General features: G+C 40.7%; 1 protein-coding gene across 4 annotated transcripts in view; it reads left to right on the forward strand.

Annotated features, from left to right (window-relative positions):
* Nucleotides 1-4,364: 4,364 nt before the first annotated feature.
* arhgap4.S (Rho GTPase activating protein 4 S homeolog) overlaps nucleotides 4,365-19,042 on the forward strand; it is an 87,872-nt gene continuing 73,194 nt past the window's right edge. The window contains exon 1 of one of the 4 annotated variants that reach the window (XM_041575218.1): nucleotides 4,365-5,158. In XM_041575218.1, coding sequence (XP_041431152.1) covers nucleotides 5,098-5,158 — 61 coding nt within the window. In that variant the 5' untranslated portion in view covers nucleotides 4,365-5,097. The remainder of the gene's footprint in view (nucleotides 5,159-19,042) is intronic. The other 3 variants (XM_041575217.1, XM_041575220.1, XM_041575219.1) reach the window with 3 other exon arrangements.

Consider the following 19,042-nt stretch of genomic DNA (forward strand, 5'->3'; position numbering starts at 1 on the left):
TTCACCTTCACATGTTTCTATGGAACCAAGATACGAAATTGGCAGCACTCCCAATTGTAGTATAAAACCGCCTTTATTCTTTCACATATAGTATGGCAACAGCAGCAACGTTTCGGACCTACGATGGTCCTTTTTCAAGCTGACAAAGCATTATGATTATTTTAAAAGCTTCCTTATATAGCAACAAGAATAATGCCCTCTAGTGGTCATAATATATCATTTTAAATACATGTGTCAGGGTTACATCAAAGTTTGCATAAATACTTAGGCATGTATAAACATATAGAGCTGGAGCTCACTTAGCTTTGCAGCCCATAAGCTCCACTTGCTGATTCTTGATCTCCACTAGAGATTAAAACAAACAGACAAAAGGCATTAATTAAAAACAATTAAAACAATTATTTACATATACAGATGCCACATGTTTATATAAAGGAATTTAACTTGTATTCCTTATTTAAACCTCCTGGTGTTAGAGTTCCCAACCTCTTAATCCATCCTGCTTCATATCTCAGGAGTTGTTTCACTCTATCTCCACCTCTTCTCAACCTCGGGATATGTTGTAAAATTCAAAATCTTAATTGTGCCACCTTGTGGCCCATGTCTACAAAGTGACTTGCTACAGGATTTTGTCTCACATTCCTTTTAATATCTGATTTATGTTCCCCAATTCTGTCTTTTACATGCCTGGTCGTCTGACCCACATACATCAGCCCACATGGGCATTTTATGGCATATACAGCATAAGTTGACAAACAGGTATGATATCCTTTTATCTATATAGCAGTACCTTTTTGGGGGTGATATACTATATCCCCTTTTACACAACTATTACAGTGTCTGCATGATAGACAAGGAAAGGTACCATTTTTGACCTCACATAATGTTCCTTGACGTGACATTTTTCTTGGTCCTACATCCGCTTTCACTAGTCTATCACGCAAAGACTGTGCTTTCTTATATGATAACAGAGGTGGTTTTTGGAATACTGTTACATTAGGGCATTCAACTTTTAAAATCGCCCAGTGTTTTTTCACAATGTCCCCAATTTGTTTGGATAGAATATTATAACTGCTGGTAAAGGCTACATTCGACCCCATCGCCGTTCCACATTGTTGCTCATAAAAGGTGTCCTGGAAAAGAAAATAATTTTTCTCAATCCCAGCAGGGGTCATTGTTCAGGCATTGTTCTACTGCCTCAACACCACCTGTGTGCGGTATGTTTGTATATAAGCTCTCAATATTAAGTGGAACAAGATAAGTATCTTTATCAACATTATTGATCTTTTTCAACTTCCTCAAAAAGTGAGATGTATCTAAAATGAAAGATTTTTGTTTCTCAACATATGGCCGTAACACCTTGTCCAAAAAAACTGCACTCGGGTTAAATACGGACTGTACCCCTGGCACAATTGGACGTCCTGGAGGATGCTCCAAGTTCTTATGAATTTTTGGCAAGGTGTACAAGCTTTGTCAGCTTGAAAAAGGACCATTGTAGGTCCGAAACGTTGCTGCTGTTGCCATACATTTTTGCAAGACTATGCACATGCTCAGTGTGGTCTGGGCTGCTGTTGGGAGTTTAAGCTTAGAGATCGTCATAAATTATCAAAACAGCACAAGTCAAATAATATCTGCCACAGAAGCCAATACAGCAAGACTAATTAATAATCAGAATATGCAAACTGCACTGAGTCAGTGGATACAAATCTCTACACAGTCGCTAGCTGCTTTATAGGGAAACAAACAAAGCTGCTCGAGGTCAGGGAATTAAGGTGGGGGCTCCCCCTGCCGTTTGAAAGTATGATCAGTTTCCCTGCAGAACAGTTAGGGACCATCTGAAGTTTCCTTTTCACAGCAGTCAGAGCATGTAAAACAAAGGGGGAATTTCACTGCATACAATCAGGTTTCTTGTAAAAACTGTACACTTTTTTAATTAAAGTATTTTGGAGATAGATTTCTTTTCTATTAAAGAAAGTAAAAATGGGATGATATATTTTTGCCTTTACGTCCCCTTTTAGGGGGACATATGATGACTGTATAAATATATAAAGGGGGCATATAATAAACTTTCTAATGCTTTATTTACCAGTAGGTCACAGTAGATACAAAGGCATCCTACTGATTAGAAGAAGGAGATTCCATATTCGGAAGGGGATTTTTACAATGAGGGCTGTGAAGTTGTGAAGTTCTTGAAAAAGGGCTCTGCCACGTAACATGTAGTGTGCTATCACTGCTAATAAACACATTGCAGTTTAAAAATACTGCTTGGAGCTGTTTAAGATTCAATTATTTCTTGGATTACCATAATTTAAGGTGTAACACAGACACTTGAATCTGCAGCCATAAGAAGCTAAGAACTGCGATCTGAATCAGAATAACCTCTTTTGAAGTTGTGAAATTCTTTCCCTGAATCAGTCATACCTCCAACTTATTAGATAACTTCAAGAAGGGGTTCAGTGGCTTTTTAGCAAGGGAGAAATGCAGAATTATTGAAAATAAGTACAAAGTTGATCCATGGACTAGCCCGATTGTCATCTTGGAGTCAGAAAGGAATTTTTCCCCCAAATTGGAGAGGCTTCAAATGTTTTTGCCTTCCTCTGGATCAACTAGCAGTTAGGCAGGTCATATATAGATTTAAAAGGTTGAACTTGATGGACATGTGTCTTTTTTAAACCTAACTTACTATGTTCCTATGTTACTGTGAATAATCAGTGCTGCTTAACTGGCCATACAACTGGAGTGATGGGCGAATTTGCACCGTTTCGCTTCGCCAAAAAATTCGCGAATAATGGCGAAAAATTCGCGAAACGGCGCCGGCGTCTCGTTTTTGACGCCAGCGCCCGTTTTTGACGCCGGCGCCCGTTTTTGACGCTGGCGTCCGTTTTTCGGAAAAAATTTTTGACGCCGGCGAATTTTTACCGCGAATTTTCACGGGCGTTTCGCGAATTTATTCGCTCAGCGCGAATCGCGCAAATTCGCCGCGAATTCGCGCCTGGCGAATAAATTCGCCCATCACTACTGGAGATATGATCATTTAAGGACAAGTGGCTGTAGGATTTATTTTGGGGTAGAAAGAATGATTAAACTTTACCTTAAAGGGGTGGTTCATCTTTAAGTTAACTTTTAGTATGGTATAGAATGGCCAATAAGAAGCAACATTTCTTCTGATCATCATTATTTAGTTGTATCGTTTTTGAATTATTTGCTTTCTTCTTCTGGCTCTTTCCAGCTATCAAATGTCCGTCACTGACCCCAGCAAAAAAACAAAAGCTCAAATGTATTGTTATTGCTACTTTTTATTACTCCTCTTTCAGGCCCTCTTCTACTTATATTCCAATCTCCTACTCAAATCACTGCATGGTTGCTAGGGTAATTTGCTGAAATTGCAAACTGGAGAGCTGCTGAATAATAACTCAAAAAGCACAAATAATAAAAATGGAAACCACTTGCAAATTGTCTCAGAATATCTCTCTCTACATCATAATAACAGTTAACTCAAAGGTTGTCGCAAACCGGCAAACTGCTCCAACTGCATGCGCAAAAATACAGATTTCCCAGTCAGCCTACAGAGGATGCAGAAAATGGATGCGTGGAACCCCGCTGGAAGAATCTGCGCAGAGGGGTAAGTATGGAGTATGGGGCATTTCCCAGGGGGGTAGTTAACCTGGGGGGAGGAGGGAGGGGAGTCTACCTGGGGTGGGGGGGTACAGGGTTTTTTTTGCAAAAGGGTTTCCTTTACCTTTAAACAGCAACATCTTGGAGAAAAGACATCTTGGGGCATGTAATACTATATGCTATATCATTCATCTACTTATTTCTGATCTTGCCCACTCCTACACCTTGTGTCTCATTCTCTTCCCCTTTAGATTGTAAGCTCTTTTGCTCAAGGCCTTCCACACCTTTTGTACTGGTATTGGTTGTGATGTATGTAACTCTGTATGTTCTATATATGTAATTCATGTGATTTCTTTGTATAAACACATCTATCTTATACTGCTGCGCAATATGTTGGCACTCTACAAATACATGTTAATAATAATAATTAATGGAATAAGGGCAATTGATTTCAGAGAGGACCCAAAATGTGGATTTTTTTAAAAAATATTTTGGTTGTTTATTGATCTCCTGCTGTGTGTTTTCAAAGTTGTATTTTCCTACACAGAATATTAAATTGTGGGGCAGCCATCCCTGATGTTTGATTGCCTTAAGATTAGAAGGGAGGGGTGTGTTGATAAGATTGCTGAGGGGTATATGTTGCAGCAATGCACTAAATCCTACTGAGCTGCAGCAAGCAATAAGGAAGGCTTCAAAGGATCAGCCCACAATTGTCCGGGTCTGATTGGTGCAGAAATGGGGAAGTGTTAAGTGTGATTATAAAAATGACACAGTGAAAGAGACTGACCTGAAGGTTGATGGGGAGGGGGGTGCAAAACTGTGGGAGATAACAGGAAATAACATTAGACAAAAAGAGGATGAAGGCAGAGAAACAGTGTAATAGACAATAGCAAAGGGCTAGGGAATGGGAGAGAAGACACACAAAGAGAGTTATATTTTAGTGACAGAGGGATAATTAGAGCAGCACCCATTATATACACAGACAACTGAAGACACACAGCGACTGCAGAGGTACAGCCTTCAGTCTGAGATCTCAGAGCGAGAGAGAGATGATGAGGAGGAGGGGTTCGGTGACTGAGCGCTGTGTTGCTGCACTAACTGCAGCTGGCTGTCACAGGCACTGATCATCCTCTTGTGCCGCTGCACTGTTGCTTTTGCGCCTGGAGGTCACCGCTCACTACGCTGCCTGCCCGCGTTTTGCGCCCTGTATCGCGGCACATTGCCATTGGGGATGGACATCTAACTGAGCAGCAATCGTAAATTCTCCCAGTTATAAGAGACTACAGTCTAGGGCACAGTAGCTTCTCCAGGATTAAAAGACACACCCGTTAGCGGGCACTAAAGAGGACACCGTTCCTGGACGAGCCCGCGTGTTGCGACTCCCTGCTCTTTGGATGTGGTGGGCAGTGATTCGGTCCTTCCCAACACTTGGGGGGTGAGAACAGAGCCGAGCGGAGAGTGTTTAGCACCGAAGGGCACGGGATGGCATCGCATGGGAAGCCCCGGAGGGACCGGACATCGGAGTATGAGAACCAGATCAAAGGTAAAGGCAACAACGTGTCCCTGTTGCGCTGATTCGGGTACTAACGCTGCGCAGAGGGGACAAAGGTGGCTTTTGGTAACTGTCTGAATAGAACCCTGTATAGAGTGCGATAGCTACTGTCTCGGGGATGTCTGCCTGCTACGCATTGTCACCTACCAGCACCTTAGGGTGGTCTTTATTAGATATTGCTGCTACTAATCATCCAGCTCAGTTGTGTCTGTCCCTTTCTTTGCTGTCACAGTACAGTACAAGCCAAATACCACCAGTCGAGTGTAAGCTCTATGGGAAACAGACTCTATTATTCCACTATTCCAGTAGTATTGTATTTGCTTTTCCTACCGCCCTGCCTTCTGTATAGCAGTCCCAAAGTGAAGAATGGTTTGGAACGGAAGTCATGGATTCTACCATTGTTGGCTAGTATTCTAAGGGAGACCATATCTCTCTCTCTCTCTCTCTCTCTCTCTCTCTCTCTCTCTCTCTCTCTATCCATCCTAATGTTTTCTGAACTCCATTCCTTCCAACCAGTACTAGTCTGGACTTTTCCCATGGTGACTGTTATTCCAGTGAAAACACCCAGCGCTGCATTATTCTCTTTCATCCCTGAGCTTGATGCAAGAGCTGGGCACTGAGAATAAGATACTAGCAGGCTTGCAGGCTTTGTATTCGGATTCAGATTGACGTGATTATTCTGCGCTTCCTCTGTTTTTTTTGTCTTGAGCTCACTCTAGTGTTTTGGCACTGAAGGCTTTTGTTACTCATGCAGTTCTCTTATTGGAACCCTTCTGTTCTGGTGTGAACTTATCAAGGAAGTTAAACCTGTGTCTCGTTATCAGTTGGTGAACTACAGCTCTCAGCTTCCCTTTAAGCAGAAGCTGCAAGCTCAAAGATTCTCTGCTTGAGGCAGTTATGATAACCGCAGTACATTCCATTGTTGGCAACATTACACCACAGTACACTGTGATTCTGCAGTGCAAACCCCGTCCGGTGCTGAAATTTCACACTGACATGAATGGGCTGCTTTATCTGAGGCCTCAAGTGACAGAGCAGACTCCCTATTCAGTACACTTATTTAAAGGAACAGTAACATCAAAAATTCAAGGTGTCTTAAAGTAATGAAAATATAATGTACTGTTACCGAACGCCGGATTTGCTGGGCAGGCGCCCCTAGGCCGCGCGGTCCTAGCGCCTGCCCGCACTAACTCACACAGGTGCAAGAGCACTGGTGTTCAAGTGCCAGAGCACTGGGGAGCAGCGCGTCCCCAGTGCCCCCATAGAGTGGCTGGGCGGCATGCCGCCCCAAATAATGTGCCTAGGCCCGGGCCTATGTTGCCACGTCACAAATCCAGGCCTGCTGTTATCATGTGATGGTAAAACTGTGGTGTTTGTTTCAGAAACTCTGCTATAGTTTATATAAACAAGCTGCTGTGTAGCCATGGGGTCAGCCATTCAAAAAATTGAAAAGGAGAAAAGGCACAGGATAGACAGCATATAACAGATAACCTCTGTATTATACAACGGGATTCTTCAGAATTTATCTGTTATCTACTGTGTATCCTGTGCCCCCATGGCTACAAAGCAGCTTTTTTATATAAAATAGTCTTTATGAAGCAAACACACCCATTTTACAAATGCAGGACAACAGTATAATAAATTTACATTCCTTTAAAACACTTTAATTTTTTATGTTACTGTTCCTTTAACCTTTTCTGTTCAGGAGCTTATGCTCATAGCGCCTCCAACTCTATCACCATCATAATATAATGGGTGCATTTCATTGCTGTCCCAGTATTCACCCATCAGAGTATTATGCCTGCAATTCTTTAAATGTAATTAATAGTTGTGGCAGTGCATTGCTATTTTATTATTAACCCTGACAGCATAGCGACTGTAGTTAGTGTAGTACATTGTTGTTCCATTAATGACCATCATGCTATAATGGCTGCAACACATTGTTGATCCAGTACTCACTTTTGTCAGTATAATGTCTGCAGTATATTTAAAAAAAATTACATTATATATATATATATATATATATATATATATATATATATATATATATTATAAATGTAAAAAAATATTTCCTTTCTCGCTGTAATAATAAAACAGTACCTCATACTTGATCCAAACCGAGATATAATTAATCCTTACTGGAAGCAGAACCAGCCTATTGGGTTTACCCCTACCCCCTACTCTCCATAGTCCCCCCGGAACTCACAGGCACCATCTTCACCGATTCGGCAATCTTCGGGTCCCTTCTGCAATTTCCGTGGCTGTCGGCGCACACGCAGTTGTTCGGGACTGGAATACTGCTACAACTGCGCATGCGCCGAAATGCCGCTTACTTACTGAAGACTCATGAAGCGGTGAAGATAGCGCCCGTGAGCGCTGACTCTGCATCGGGGGGTAATTAAAGACTTGTTACAGTAACTACTCTTTCAGGTCGATGAGTAAATGTGCATTTTTTGTATAAACCCTTAGAATTAATTGTAGTTGGGGGAGTAATTTTTCAGATGTAAAAGTGGTTAAAAACTCACTGAGGCAACTTTGGGCGACTATTGAAAACGCATCGCCGCGTGTGCATTAGCGCAGGCGATTTTGCACTGTAGCCTATGGGGAAAAGACGCTGAGGCAGTTCGGGGAGATAGTCGCGCAAAAGACGTGGCGATAAGTCGCCAGGCGACAAAATCTCCCCGAATCTCCTCGTCTGGCCATACCCTTAGCCTTCTGCTGGATCAACTAGCAGTCAAGCAAGGTTCCATTCATAAAAAGGTTAAAACTTGATGGGTGGGTGTATATTTTTAACCTAAATTATATGTTACTATGTATTGCTCACTTCTATTGATTCAACATCAGTTTTTTCTTATATAGCTTCTGTTGCAAGCAATATAAAATTACACATACCTTTGAGGAATTTTGTTTTACACAGCATAATAAATATGCCGCTAAAAGTTTGTTGACTGATGTAAGACATGGCTGTGGAGCTCTTTGCATTCCATGCCTATAAGGCTCCAGTGCACTCAGCAACAGTTTTGCCTGTGTGCAGGCGCAGGGGTGTGCATTCTTGTACTTCTATACATGCGTGCATCTATGCTTGCGCCTGTGCTTTGCATCCAACGCGATTATGTTGCCCTCCGCACAAAAGGAACTCTGTTGCTTGGTTTTGTTTCCTCACTCCTGATCCTGTGCTCGATGTTCCTGATTGACGTCTGACTACGACTAGGCTTGTTCTTAAGGTGGCAACCCAAGATTTTTTAGAGGGTCAAAGCTCAGGGGAAAAAATATTATGAAAAAAGGTTTTTTTATAGTGTAGTATTTACTGAGAGTTGTAGTTCCACAACCAAAATAAACTCTTTGGTGCAGTTACCCTTAACGATTCAACACATGTGGCTATTAGATGGGTACTTACAGACGTTTAGGTTTAACATATGCACATCACGATTTGTAGAAAATAAAACTGTAGGATATTCTTTCTAGGCTGGAAGAGGTTAAAAGTGCGCAAATATAGTGTAAAATCCTTTTTATTTTATGATATTAAAAACCAATTGGTTACACTCACATTTTAGTAGTTAAAATAGGCATATTGTCTCTTTTCCATGCAAATCCGTACTGCTACAAGTCTTCCCAGTGGTTTGTGTTGAGGTTCCGACCCACGTTTCCTCCACGCTCCACTTGTCGCTTGTTGCTTCCTGGACCATTGGATGTGACGTCAGCCGCCTATGCCTTACGCGTTTCGTCGCTTAGCGACTTCATCAGAGGCTTTCTAATAGCCACATGTGGTGAATCGTAAAGGGTAACTGCACCAAAGAGTTTATTTTGGTTGTGGAACTACAATTCTCTCTACACTATAAAAAACCTTTTTCCTTTTTTCATAATATTTTTTCCCCTGAGTTTTGAATTAGCACTGACACTTTAAAAAATCTTGGATTGCTGCTTTTTACTCGAGGAGAAACAAGGACTGTCGGGTCAGATAACAAAGGGGAAGACTCAGAGACTTTGGTCATACAACTTTTTATAAGTTTATTGGCTGACACCAAGGGACAAGCAAGATAAGAGGAGTGTGCATGGGCCATATTCATGTGTGTTTATTTTATATCCAACCCATAATCATAGCAACATAGAAAATAATATTGAAAAAAAGACACAGGTCAGCCTTTTTCTGACTTTAAGCAGGCAATCGGACTGGTCTCTGGATCAACTTTATGCTAGTTAATTCCTGTAACCAGTGTCGGACTGAGCCGGCGGGACACCGGGAAAAAACCTGGTGGACCCCGGCCTTCATGGGCCCCCACCGGCCCAGACCTGTTCTCCTGATAGGGCACCCATAAAAAAAAAAAAAAAAAAACACTTGTGCCGATGCGCCTCCACGCAGGCACGCAGGGCGACAGCATTAACGCAGGTGCGCAGCACACTGGGGTTCGTGCAGGCATGCAGCACACTGGCACTCACGCAGGCACACAGCTCATCAGCGTTCACACAGGCACACAGCGCACTGGCGAGCGCACAGAGGCATGGGCGGAGGGTGATTTTTTTGTTTGGGGAGGCTAAATGAAGCTGCAATCACAAGCTCACTTGTGGTTAAAATTTAAGTTAACTTTTAGCATGTTATAGAATAGCCAAATCTAAGCAACTTTTCATTTGGTCTTCATTATTTATTTTTTATAGTTTTCAAATTATTTGCCTTCGACTCTTTCCAGCTTTCAAACGGGGGTCAGTGATCCCATCTAAAAATAAATTCCATGTAAAGGTGGCCATACACGGATAGATCCGCTCGTTTGGCGATGTCGCCAAACGAGCGGATCTCCCTCCGATATGCCCACCTTGAGGTGGGCAATATCGGGCTGATCCGATCGTGGGCCCTAGGGCCCAACGATCGGATCCTAGCGTTCGCCAAACGGGCGGTCGGATCGCGGGACCGCATCAACGAACAGATGCGGCCGCGATCCGACGGGATTTTTAACCCCATCCGATCGAGATCTGGCCGACTTTCGGCCAGATCTCGATCGGGGAAGCCCGTCGGGGGCCCCCATACACGGGCCAATAAGCTGCCGACTTGGTCTGTCGGCAGCTTTTATCGGCCCGTGTATGGCCACCTTAAGGCTACACATGTATTGTTATTGCTGCTTTTTTATTACTTTGTATTCAGGCCTCTCCTATTCAAGTCTCTTTTTCAAATCAATGCATGGTTGCTAGGGGAATTTGGACACTAGCAAGTGGATTGCTAAAATTGCTGTAGAGCTGCTGAGTAAAAAGCTAAATAACTGAAAAACCACAAATAAAATATTAAAACCAATTGCAAATTGTCTCAGAATATCACTCTCTATATCATACTAATGGTTAACTCAAAGGCGAACAACCCCTTTAATGCCGAGAGCTGAAAAGTATAAACTGATTGGCCTCTGAAGAATGAAGCTCTAGGTAAAGTAGCCTAAATGAGATTAGTTATATAGTCTTGGTACAGGTATGGGACCTGTTTTCCAGAATGTTCAGGATCTGGGGTTTTCCGTATAAGGATCTTTCTGTAATTTGGATCTCCATACCCTAAGTCTACTTAAAAGCATTTAAACCTTAATTAAAACAATAGGCTGGTTTTGTTTCCAATAAGGATTAATTATATCTTAGTTGGGATCAAGTACAAGCTACTGTTTTATTATTACACAGAAAAAGGAAATAATTTTTAAAGATTTGAGTTACAGTATTTGATTATCATGGAGTCTATGGGAGATAGCCTTTCTGTAATTCAGAGTTTTCTGGAAAATTAGTTTCTGGATAACAGATCCTATACATGTAGTTAAGCAAAGTGTTATCTCCAGCACAATATACCATTAGAGAAATACATTAAGTCATGGCATCACCATTATATTATACATTGAGGGTAATGAGCGCTACACCCCAAGTGCATTTTAGTGAGACACAATTGTAAGTACAGGTATGTAACCTGTTATCCAGAATGCTTGGCACCTGGTGTATTCTGGATAAGGAGTCTATGGGAGATAACCTTCCTGTAATTTGCATAACCGTTTCCCAGATAATGGATCCTATACCTGTGGGCACTGGCCATGTGTGGTTTGAGATTTATAATAGAGAGACCCAAAAAAATTTATTAAAAATTAATGTGGATAGTGGCACCTGACACACATGAAGTGATTGGCAGTAATCACTGGTAGCCAAGCACACTGTCACAGAGCTGGTAGATATAGTTGCCACTGTAAACATGAATCACAGGCCCACAACCATATACGTTATAGTGATTGGCGAATCTGACCAGTTTACCTTTATTTATAGATGTACAATGAATAGTGATGAGCACATTTTTTTCGGCAGCCATGGATTCTTGGAAAAATTCACTGTGGCAAAAAAGTCTCCAAGACAAAAATGTCACAAAGACAAAAAAAGTCACCATAAGAAAAAATGCCTATTGACTTTAATGCATTTGGAGCAAAAAAAATTGTCGCACACAAAAAATTGATGCCCATGTATTATGCAAATTTATCGCTGTTTCATAAATAGTTTTTGTAGTTTTATAAATTTTTCAGCAAAGCGAAATGGGGCAGATTCGCTCATCACTAACTAAGTATGGGACGCTCTACTCACATTCTAATTCTCAGAGCTCTCTTTTCTGTTATTTCACTATAATTTCCATGTCTTCTCTCCAGCTTTCCTCCACTTTTGCTTATACTTTTTCTTCACATTTCAATCTTTCTCTCTCTCTTCTCACATCTGCTTATCTATCAGCCACCTTTCATCAATTCACACTCCTCACTTCCATGTTCTCTACAAATACAATACGTGTCCCTTTTCTGTATTATACAGTATTCCAGTTTCTTATCCCAATCTGCACAACTTTCTATGATTCCATTTCTGTTTAACATTGCTTTTTTCATCGTTCACTTCTCTACTCTGTCCCACCATTGCACCTCTCTTCTCTCCCATTTGATCTATTCCCACACATAAAAAACAACCTTGCTCCCTTACTGACCTGCTGCTGCAACAGTCATAGTTGTAAGAACCATTGGGGGCGGGAGGGATAGTTACTTCTGTACTTCAGTCCAGCTAATTTTGCCCCAAAGTCCGAGTTGAGGAAGGAGAAATAGGATTGGCTGGAAGAAGGGTCACATGTATTCACCTACAACCAATCGGATTGCACAAAGCTGTACCGGGATTTAGCTTTAAAGCTACCAGCACTGAGACTGCAGCTAATGTTAGATAATGCTTGAGCTGTGTTCACGGATTTTTAAAGTACCCAGGCACCGCATTAACAGTCCCACTAAACGTCTGATACAATAGGCTGCAAGAAGCATCCCTCACCCCTAGCTGGAGACAGGCTTTGTACAAGCAAATTTTTATTTGTTGTCAGGCAGGTTTGGGGACGCTTAGCCTCCTCAAGCTTTAATGAAAATCCGCCTATGCACAGAGGTAAGCCAGGAGGGGGCCTGGAGAGCTCTTCATGTGGTAGTCCCGGTGGGCCCCCATTGCTCCAATCCAACCCTGCCTGTAACTTTGTATTTTCCAGCCCAACCCTTTTTTAAACTAATATATATGTCATTTGCCAGTAAAAAACATTGAGGAGAGAACTCCACAATTTCACAGCTCTCAGTGTAAAAAATCCCTTACCTCATTTTAAGATGTAACCTCCTTTCTTCTAATCTGATTGGATGCCGTTGCATCCACTGGAGGGTAAAGCAGTAGAGAGTTTATTTCATGGGCAATCTTTTCTCATGACTTCCATATTATATTTATCAACTTTGTTGCTCATCTTTATACAAGTATAGGATCCATTATCCAGAAAGCTCAGAATTACGGAAAGGCCATCTCCCATAGACTTCATTTTATCCAAATAATCCAAATTTTAAAAAATGATTTATTTTTTCTCTGTAATAATAAAATGGTATCTTGTACATGTAATTAATCCTTACTGGAAGCAGAACCAGTCTATTGTGTTTATTTAAAGTTTACGTGATTTTAAATTAGACTTAATGGTATGAAGATCCATATTACAGAAAGATCTGTTATCCGGAAAGCCCCAGGTCCCAAGCATTCTGGTTCCATATCTGTACTTTGTGCATTTTATTAATATGCTTGTTAAGGACTAGAGCGCAAGAAATGTGTATTCAATTTAAGGCCTATTTATAATTATATCCTTATAAACGGTGAGTTCTGATGTCATCAGTTATAAACGGTGAGTTCTGATGTCATTTCTCTCACGACTCATTGAAATTTGTGTATTATAATAAATAAAGTACCCCCGGTTGTAAAATATGTGGATATTAGAAGTTATCTCGGAGTTCCATGACCTGTGTAAAAACACTCGGCCTTCGGCCTCGTGTTTTTATATGGTCATGAAACTCCTCGGTAACTTATAATATCCCTATATTTTACAAAAGGGGGTACTTTATTCACTATATAATATCTTGCTAGCCCTTCCTGATGCTGACTGGCATTGCTTGCTACAGGTATATTTATGTCAGGGAGCCGGGAGCCCCCTCTGGGGAGTAGTCCGGATCTAGGAGGAAGCCCCTCAGGAGGGATCAGGATCGTGGTATCCAGGGATTAAGCAGAAAGGGTAATCGGGTTCAGGCTACAGGTCACAAGGCAGGCAGAATATAATCAAAGTCCAAAGTCCAGGCAGGGGGTCAATAGCAGGCAGAGTATCAGCGAAGTCCAGGTCCAGGCAAGGGGTCAACACAACAAGGAATCAGGCAGATATAAGTAGGGAAAACAGCAAGGGAACCCAGGAAACTCTCAGGGAACAGAATCCTATTTTCGGGCGCCATCTTGGCGTCTCAGGCGTCCTTTTATGTTTGAATTTGGCGCCCTAGCGCCAGCGTCAGCGCGCCTGCGACCGTCGCGCCGCGCTGACGCCACGGCGCCGGCGTCGGAACCCACGTGGGTTGACTGGGCGCCGCCATCTTGAATTCTTCGCCGCTGGGAGCGGACGCGACTCCTCGCGCTCCCGGCGGTCTTGACAATTTACACAAGTACTCCCAGGGCCTTCTCCATAATATATGTGCCTAACTTAATACTAATCAAGTTTCTTGCATATTCCCTTACTAAATATTCAAATCGCTTGGCCTCAATAGATGTCAGATTTACAGACCAGGTTGAGATCATAAATAGAGATAAATGGAGGAGAGCAATTCCGCACACCAAGACGTTAATTAAAATCCAAAATCTTTATTTAGCCATGTTTTAAAAATACACGCTGTGTCTTAGCTTGACGCGTTTCGGGCTCAGCTGCCCTTAATCATAAGCATAAAGAAAAAAAGTAAGAATCTCAATTTAAATAGCTAATGCCCACAGTGACTCCTGGTGGTCAAAGCAGGGTAATAAATTACAAAACATTTAAAAAGTATCCATTAAGTGCAACATAGTACAATTGTGATACATATAAGAGATACATTATGATTAGCCACTCAAATTACTTAAGTAAAATAGGAAATATCAAATCTAGTGTTTAATCCCTCTGGATTGCGTGTATGTAGGGTTAGAATCCAAAAAACGTCACGATTGTTTAATGAGAGAAGTGGATCGCCGCCCCTTATGGGCATGGGTACTCTTTCTATTATTTTCACTCCCAAGTCCTGCGTGCCACGTTTGCTGCAAAAATTGAAATGTTTGCCAATAGGGGATTTTATATCCCCTTTCTCTATGGCAAGTAAATGTTCCCTTATTCTATCTTTAAGGGGACGGATTGTGCGTCCAACATATTGTTTCTTGCAGGATTTACACTCCAACAAATATATAACCCTGTTACTGCAGCAATTGTTGTAAGTCAGGTTACTAAATACTTTTCCTGTGATGTTTGATTTAAAATCTGTGCTTATGGAAATAACCAAACACGTTTTACAGGGATATTTTCCACATTTATATGTACCCTTTGTTGTTAACCAAGTATTGGCCAAAGGGGAATCTTGGTTACTAACCATACTCGGCGAAAGCCTATTCCCCAGGGTAGGAGATCGTCTCGAAATCATTTTAATTTGGTCATCATTTAGTATTTTCTTCATAATGGGATCATTAAAAAGAACCGGAATACGTCTGCGTACAATCTTGCATATCTCATTGTATTCCATACTGTATTGTGTACTGAAATAAATCGGAATTTTGTTATTATTTTTAAGTAATGGGGTATTATTAACCTCAATTCTCAATTCCTCGTTTGGATTTTTGTCAATATTGTGTTTGCTTTTGTTTCCATTTTTGTTATTGTCATTTTTCTTATTATTGAAAAGGAGATTTTCTCTATCCCTACTTCGAGCCTTCTGATAGGCTATTTCCACCAAATTAGCAGAGTAACCTCTATTTATTAGTTTCTGCTTTAGTGTTATAGACTGTTCATCAAAAAATTGAAGTGTTGAACAGTTCCGTCTAAAACGTAGAAATTGACTAAAGGGAATGCTGGTCTTCGTATGGTTGGGATGACAATTGTCAGCCCTAAGGATAGTGTTACCTGCTGTGGGTTTAGTGTAGACTTTGGAGTCAATTTCACCGGTGTCAGGAGATCCAATTAATAAAGTATCCAAGAATTCAATTTGAGTAGAATTTTGGTTCATAGTGAAAATCAAATTGAAAGAATTGGTGTTAAGATATTCTAAAAACATGGTAAGTCTAGTGGAGGACCCACACCAAATGAATATGAGGTCGTCTATATAGCGACCATACCAAACAATGGAATCGCTGAAAGGGTTACTGTCGCCAAAAATATGGATTCTTTCCCACCAACCCATGTATAAATTCGCATAGGAAGGTGAGAAAGCAGCACCCATCGCCGCTCCTCGTCTCTGGAGATAGTAAGACCCGTCAAAGTAAAAGTAATTATGAGTTAACAAAAACTCCAAGGCCATGATCAGAAAATTTACACAATCCTGGGAATACAATTCTGATTTGGCAAGAATATAATTAATGCTATCGAGCCCTTTATCATGGGGAATGGACGAATATAGTGATTGAACATCCATAGTAACCCATGTAAAATCATCAGACCATTTTATGTCTTTGAGAATCGATAACAAATGACCAGTGTCTTTGAGATAAGATTTCAAATTTTTTACAATGGGCTGGAAGCATTTATCAAGCCAAATGGAAAGGCCTTCATTAAGCGAACCAATGCTGGAGACAATAGGTCTACCCTGTGGGCGGGTTATAGACTTGTGAATTTTGGGTAAATGGTGAAAAATTGGAGTAATGGGAAAATCTCGAATGAGGAAAGGTATATCTCTAGTGTTAATCACTCCCATTGATGTTCCAAATTTGATTAGAGCAACAAGCTCAGAGTGAAAACCTTCAATTGGATTTTTTGGTAACTTCAAGTATGTACCACAATCCGAAAGTTGGCGTATCGCCTCTGAAATATAGTCGACAGTATTTAATATCACCACAGCCCCTCCCTTATCTGCTTGGCGTATGGTGATATTAGAATTTTCATGAAGTTGTTTAAGTATAAATTTGTCTTGGGAACTGAAATTGGTCGTCCCGTTTCTATTATTAACTTTAGATTTAGATAATTTCCACAGATCTTGTTCAATAAGGTCTTGGAAAACATCCATTGAAGGACAGCGTGAATTGATGGGATAGAAAGTACTATTTGGTTTTAAAGCCAAAAATATTTGTGTAACAGGCTCCTTATTTGTAAAATTCCCTTCAGACATTAAATCTTCCAAGTTTTGGAGACCCTTTAAGTCAGAAAAATAAGAAAAATTTACATCATATTGATTCATTTCAGAAACATTATCAAATATCTCAGGAGGATCAGAGGTTAAAACAGCATTGGTTTCCTGGATAGTATCAAAATTATTTGGCTGTAAATTATCAGGAGAATCATCAAAAAAATGCCTACGTAAAGTCAATTTCCTTACCAATCGGTTTACATCAATCAATGTGTTAAAGATATTGAAATGGCAGTCCGGAGCAAAAGATAAGCCCCTACTCAGAATGTCCCGTTGTCGAACTGAAAGGGGAAAAGAAGAGAGATTAACTACATTTAATATTTCCTCCCCCTCGTGGGGCGAACATCCCGTAGTTGATATCGCATTTCTCCTGTGTTTCTTGCCCCCTCTTCTTGTCTTCCCGGATCGTATATGGGTCGCTTCCATTTGGATTTCTTTTTTCCCCCGTCCGTAGTTGTCCGCCCTTGGATCTGGGGTCCGTAGTTTTTTGGATTTCTGGGATCAGGTGTACTTATAGCAAAATCTGTTGACGGACTCCGTCGATTTTCCTGCAATGAAAAAGGCTCCAAATCTGCTACCCCATATGAGGCGTCATCGTCCGAGCCACTTGAGAAAGAAACATTTTTAGAATTGTTACGATTTCTTAGAATTGATTTTGGTCTGCGCCAAACATAGACAGAGTCATTGTCATAATCCTGTTTGTCTCGCAAAAATTTGCGTTTTTTCTTTTCACTAATTGATTTTTCTAATGTGTCAAGATAATGCTTTAAATCCTTGTCCAATTGGAGATAGTTGAGATTCTTACTTTTTTTCTTTATGCTTATGATTAAGGGCAGCTGAGCCCGAAACGCGTCAAGCTAAGACACAGCGTGTATTTTTAAAACATGGCTAAATAAAGATTTTGGATTTTAATTAACGTCTTGGTGTGCGGAATTGCTCTCCTCCATTTATCTCTATTGCTGACGGCGTGGGACGCCGAACTTCCAGCACCCAATCTTGGATCCATGCCGGCTGCCTAAAAATCAATCTGCGGTGAGTCGGAGCGTTTCTCGCTCTTTCTAATGAGATCATAAATATACTGGAATTACATCAGCTTTCCGCCAGTACATTGGTACTATACCAGATGAAGGGAAGTCTGAGAAAATCAGAAAAGTGGCCTGGCTGAAACGGAAATAACTTTTTTTAAGTACACTAGGATGTATTCCGTGAGGCCCTGGGCCCACATTAATTTTGTTAAAAAGATTCAAGTACCACAGCCTATGTCAGCCACTAGCAAGTAGTTTGAGCTGAGCCTTGCACATCTTGGTCCTGTAACTCTGACTCCTCCATCAAATACTGTACATTGTGGAAAATAATGTTTGCTTTTTCAGAGTCACATGTAATCAAAATACATACATTTTTTTAATTGAGCCATACTATCTTCCATTCAACCTACATTTTTTATACTATTGATATACTTAAATTTTTTTGGATTAACCTTTGCTTTGGATGCAGTTAGTTCTCAACTTTTCTATTTTGCCTTCCTGATTACATTTGTAGTATTTATAGGAATAAAACAATAACTTTCTACAGAGAGGTATTACTTCTGCTGTGAAAATGGATGGTATATGCAGGGTTAAACGGCAAGTACAAAAATGAATCCTGTTCTTCTAAATCCTGCACCCATGATACATTGATGTTCAGGAATTAAAGATATAAGCCAGAAGTGCCCATACTTTACTAATGCGAGGGCTACTTTTAGTGATGTTGTCCCATTATGATCTACATCCATAAAAGTATTGTTAGGATTCTGTTCTGTGGAAAATATTACTTAAATATTGATTGCCTACCCCTAGTCATTACTGACTCATTAAAGTTGTAAAGTAAAAGATTTGGTTGAATGTCTGGAATGGGGAGGTATTGCCAATTAAACATTTAGTAATGCAGGAGAAAGGGGGGGGGCAGTTGCTGTTGTCATGAATGAGAGTTAAAGGACCAGTAGCACAATTTTTTTACATTAAATATTGCTTTAAACACTTTTATATAGTGGATAATGCACCCCCTACCGTAATTTATAAAGATATTACAAGTCACCAAGGAGATACGTGACCATATAAAAGCACGAGGCCTGCGGCCTCGTGCTTTTATATGGTCACGTAACTCCGAGGTGACTACAAATATCTTTATAAATTTCGGTAGTGGGTGCATTATTCATTATAATCTACACATACACATATCTATG

This window comes from Xenopus laevis, chromosome 8S, assembly GCF_017654675.1.
Source record: "Xenopus laevis strain J_2021 chromosome 8S, Xenopus_laevis_v10.1, whole genome shotgun sequence".
NCBI lineage: Eukaryota > Metazoa > Chordata > Amphibia > Anura > Pipidae > Xenopus > Xenopus laevis.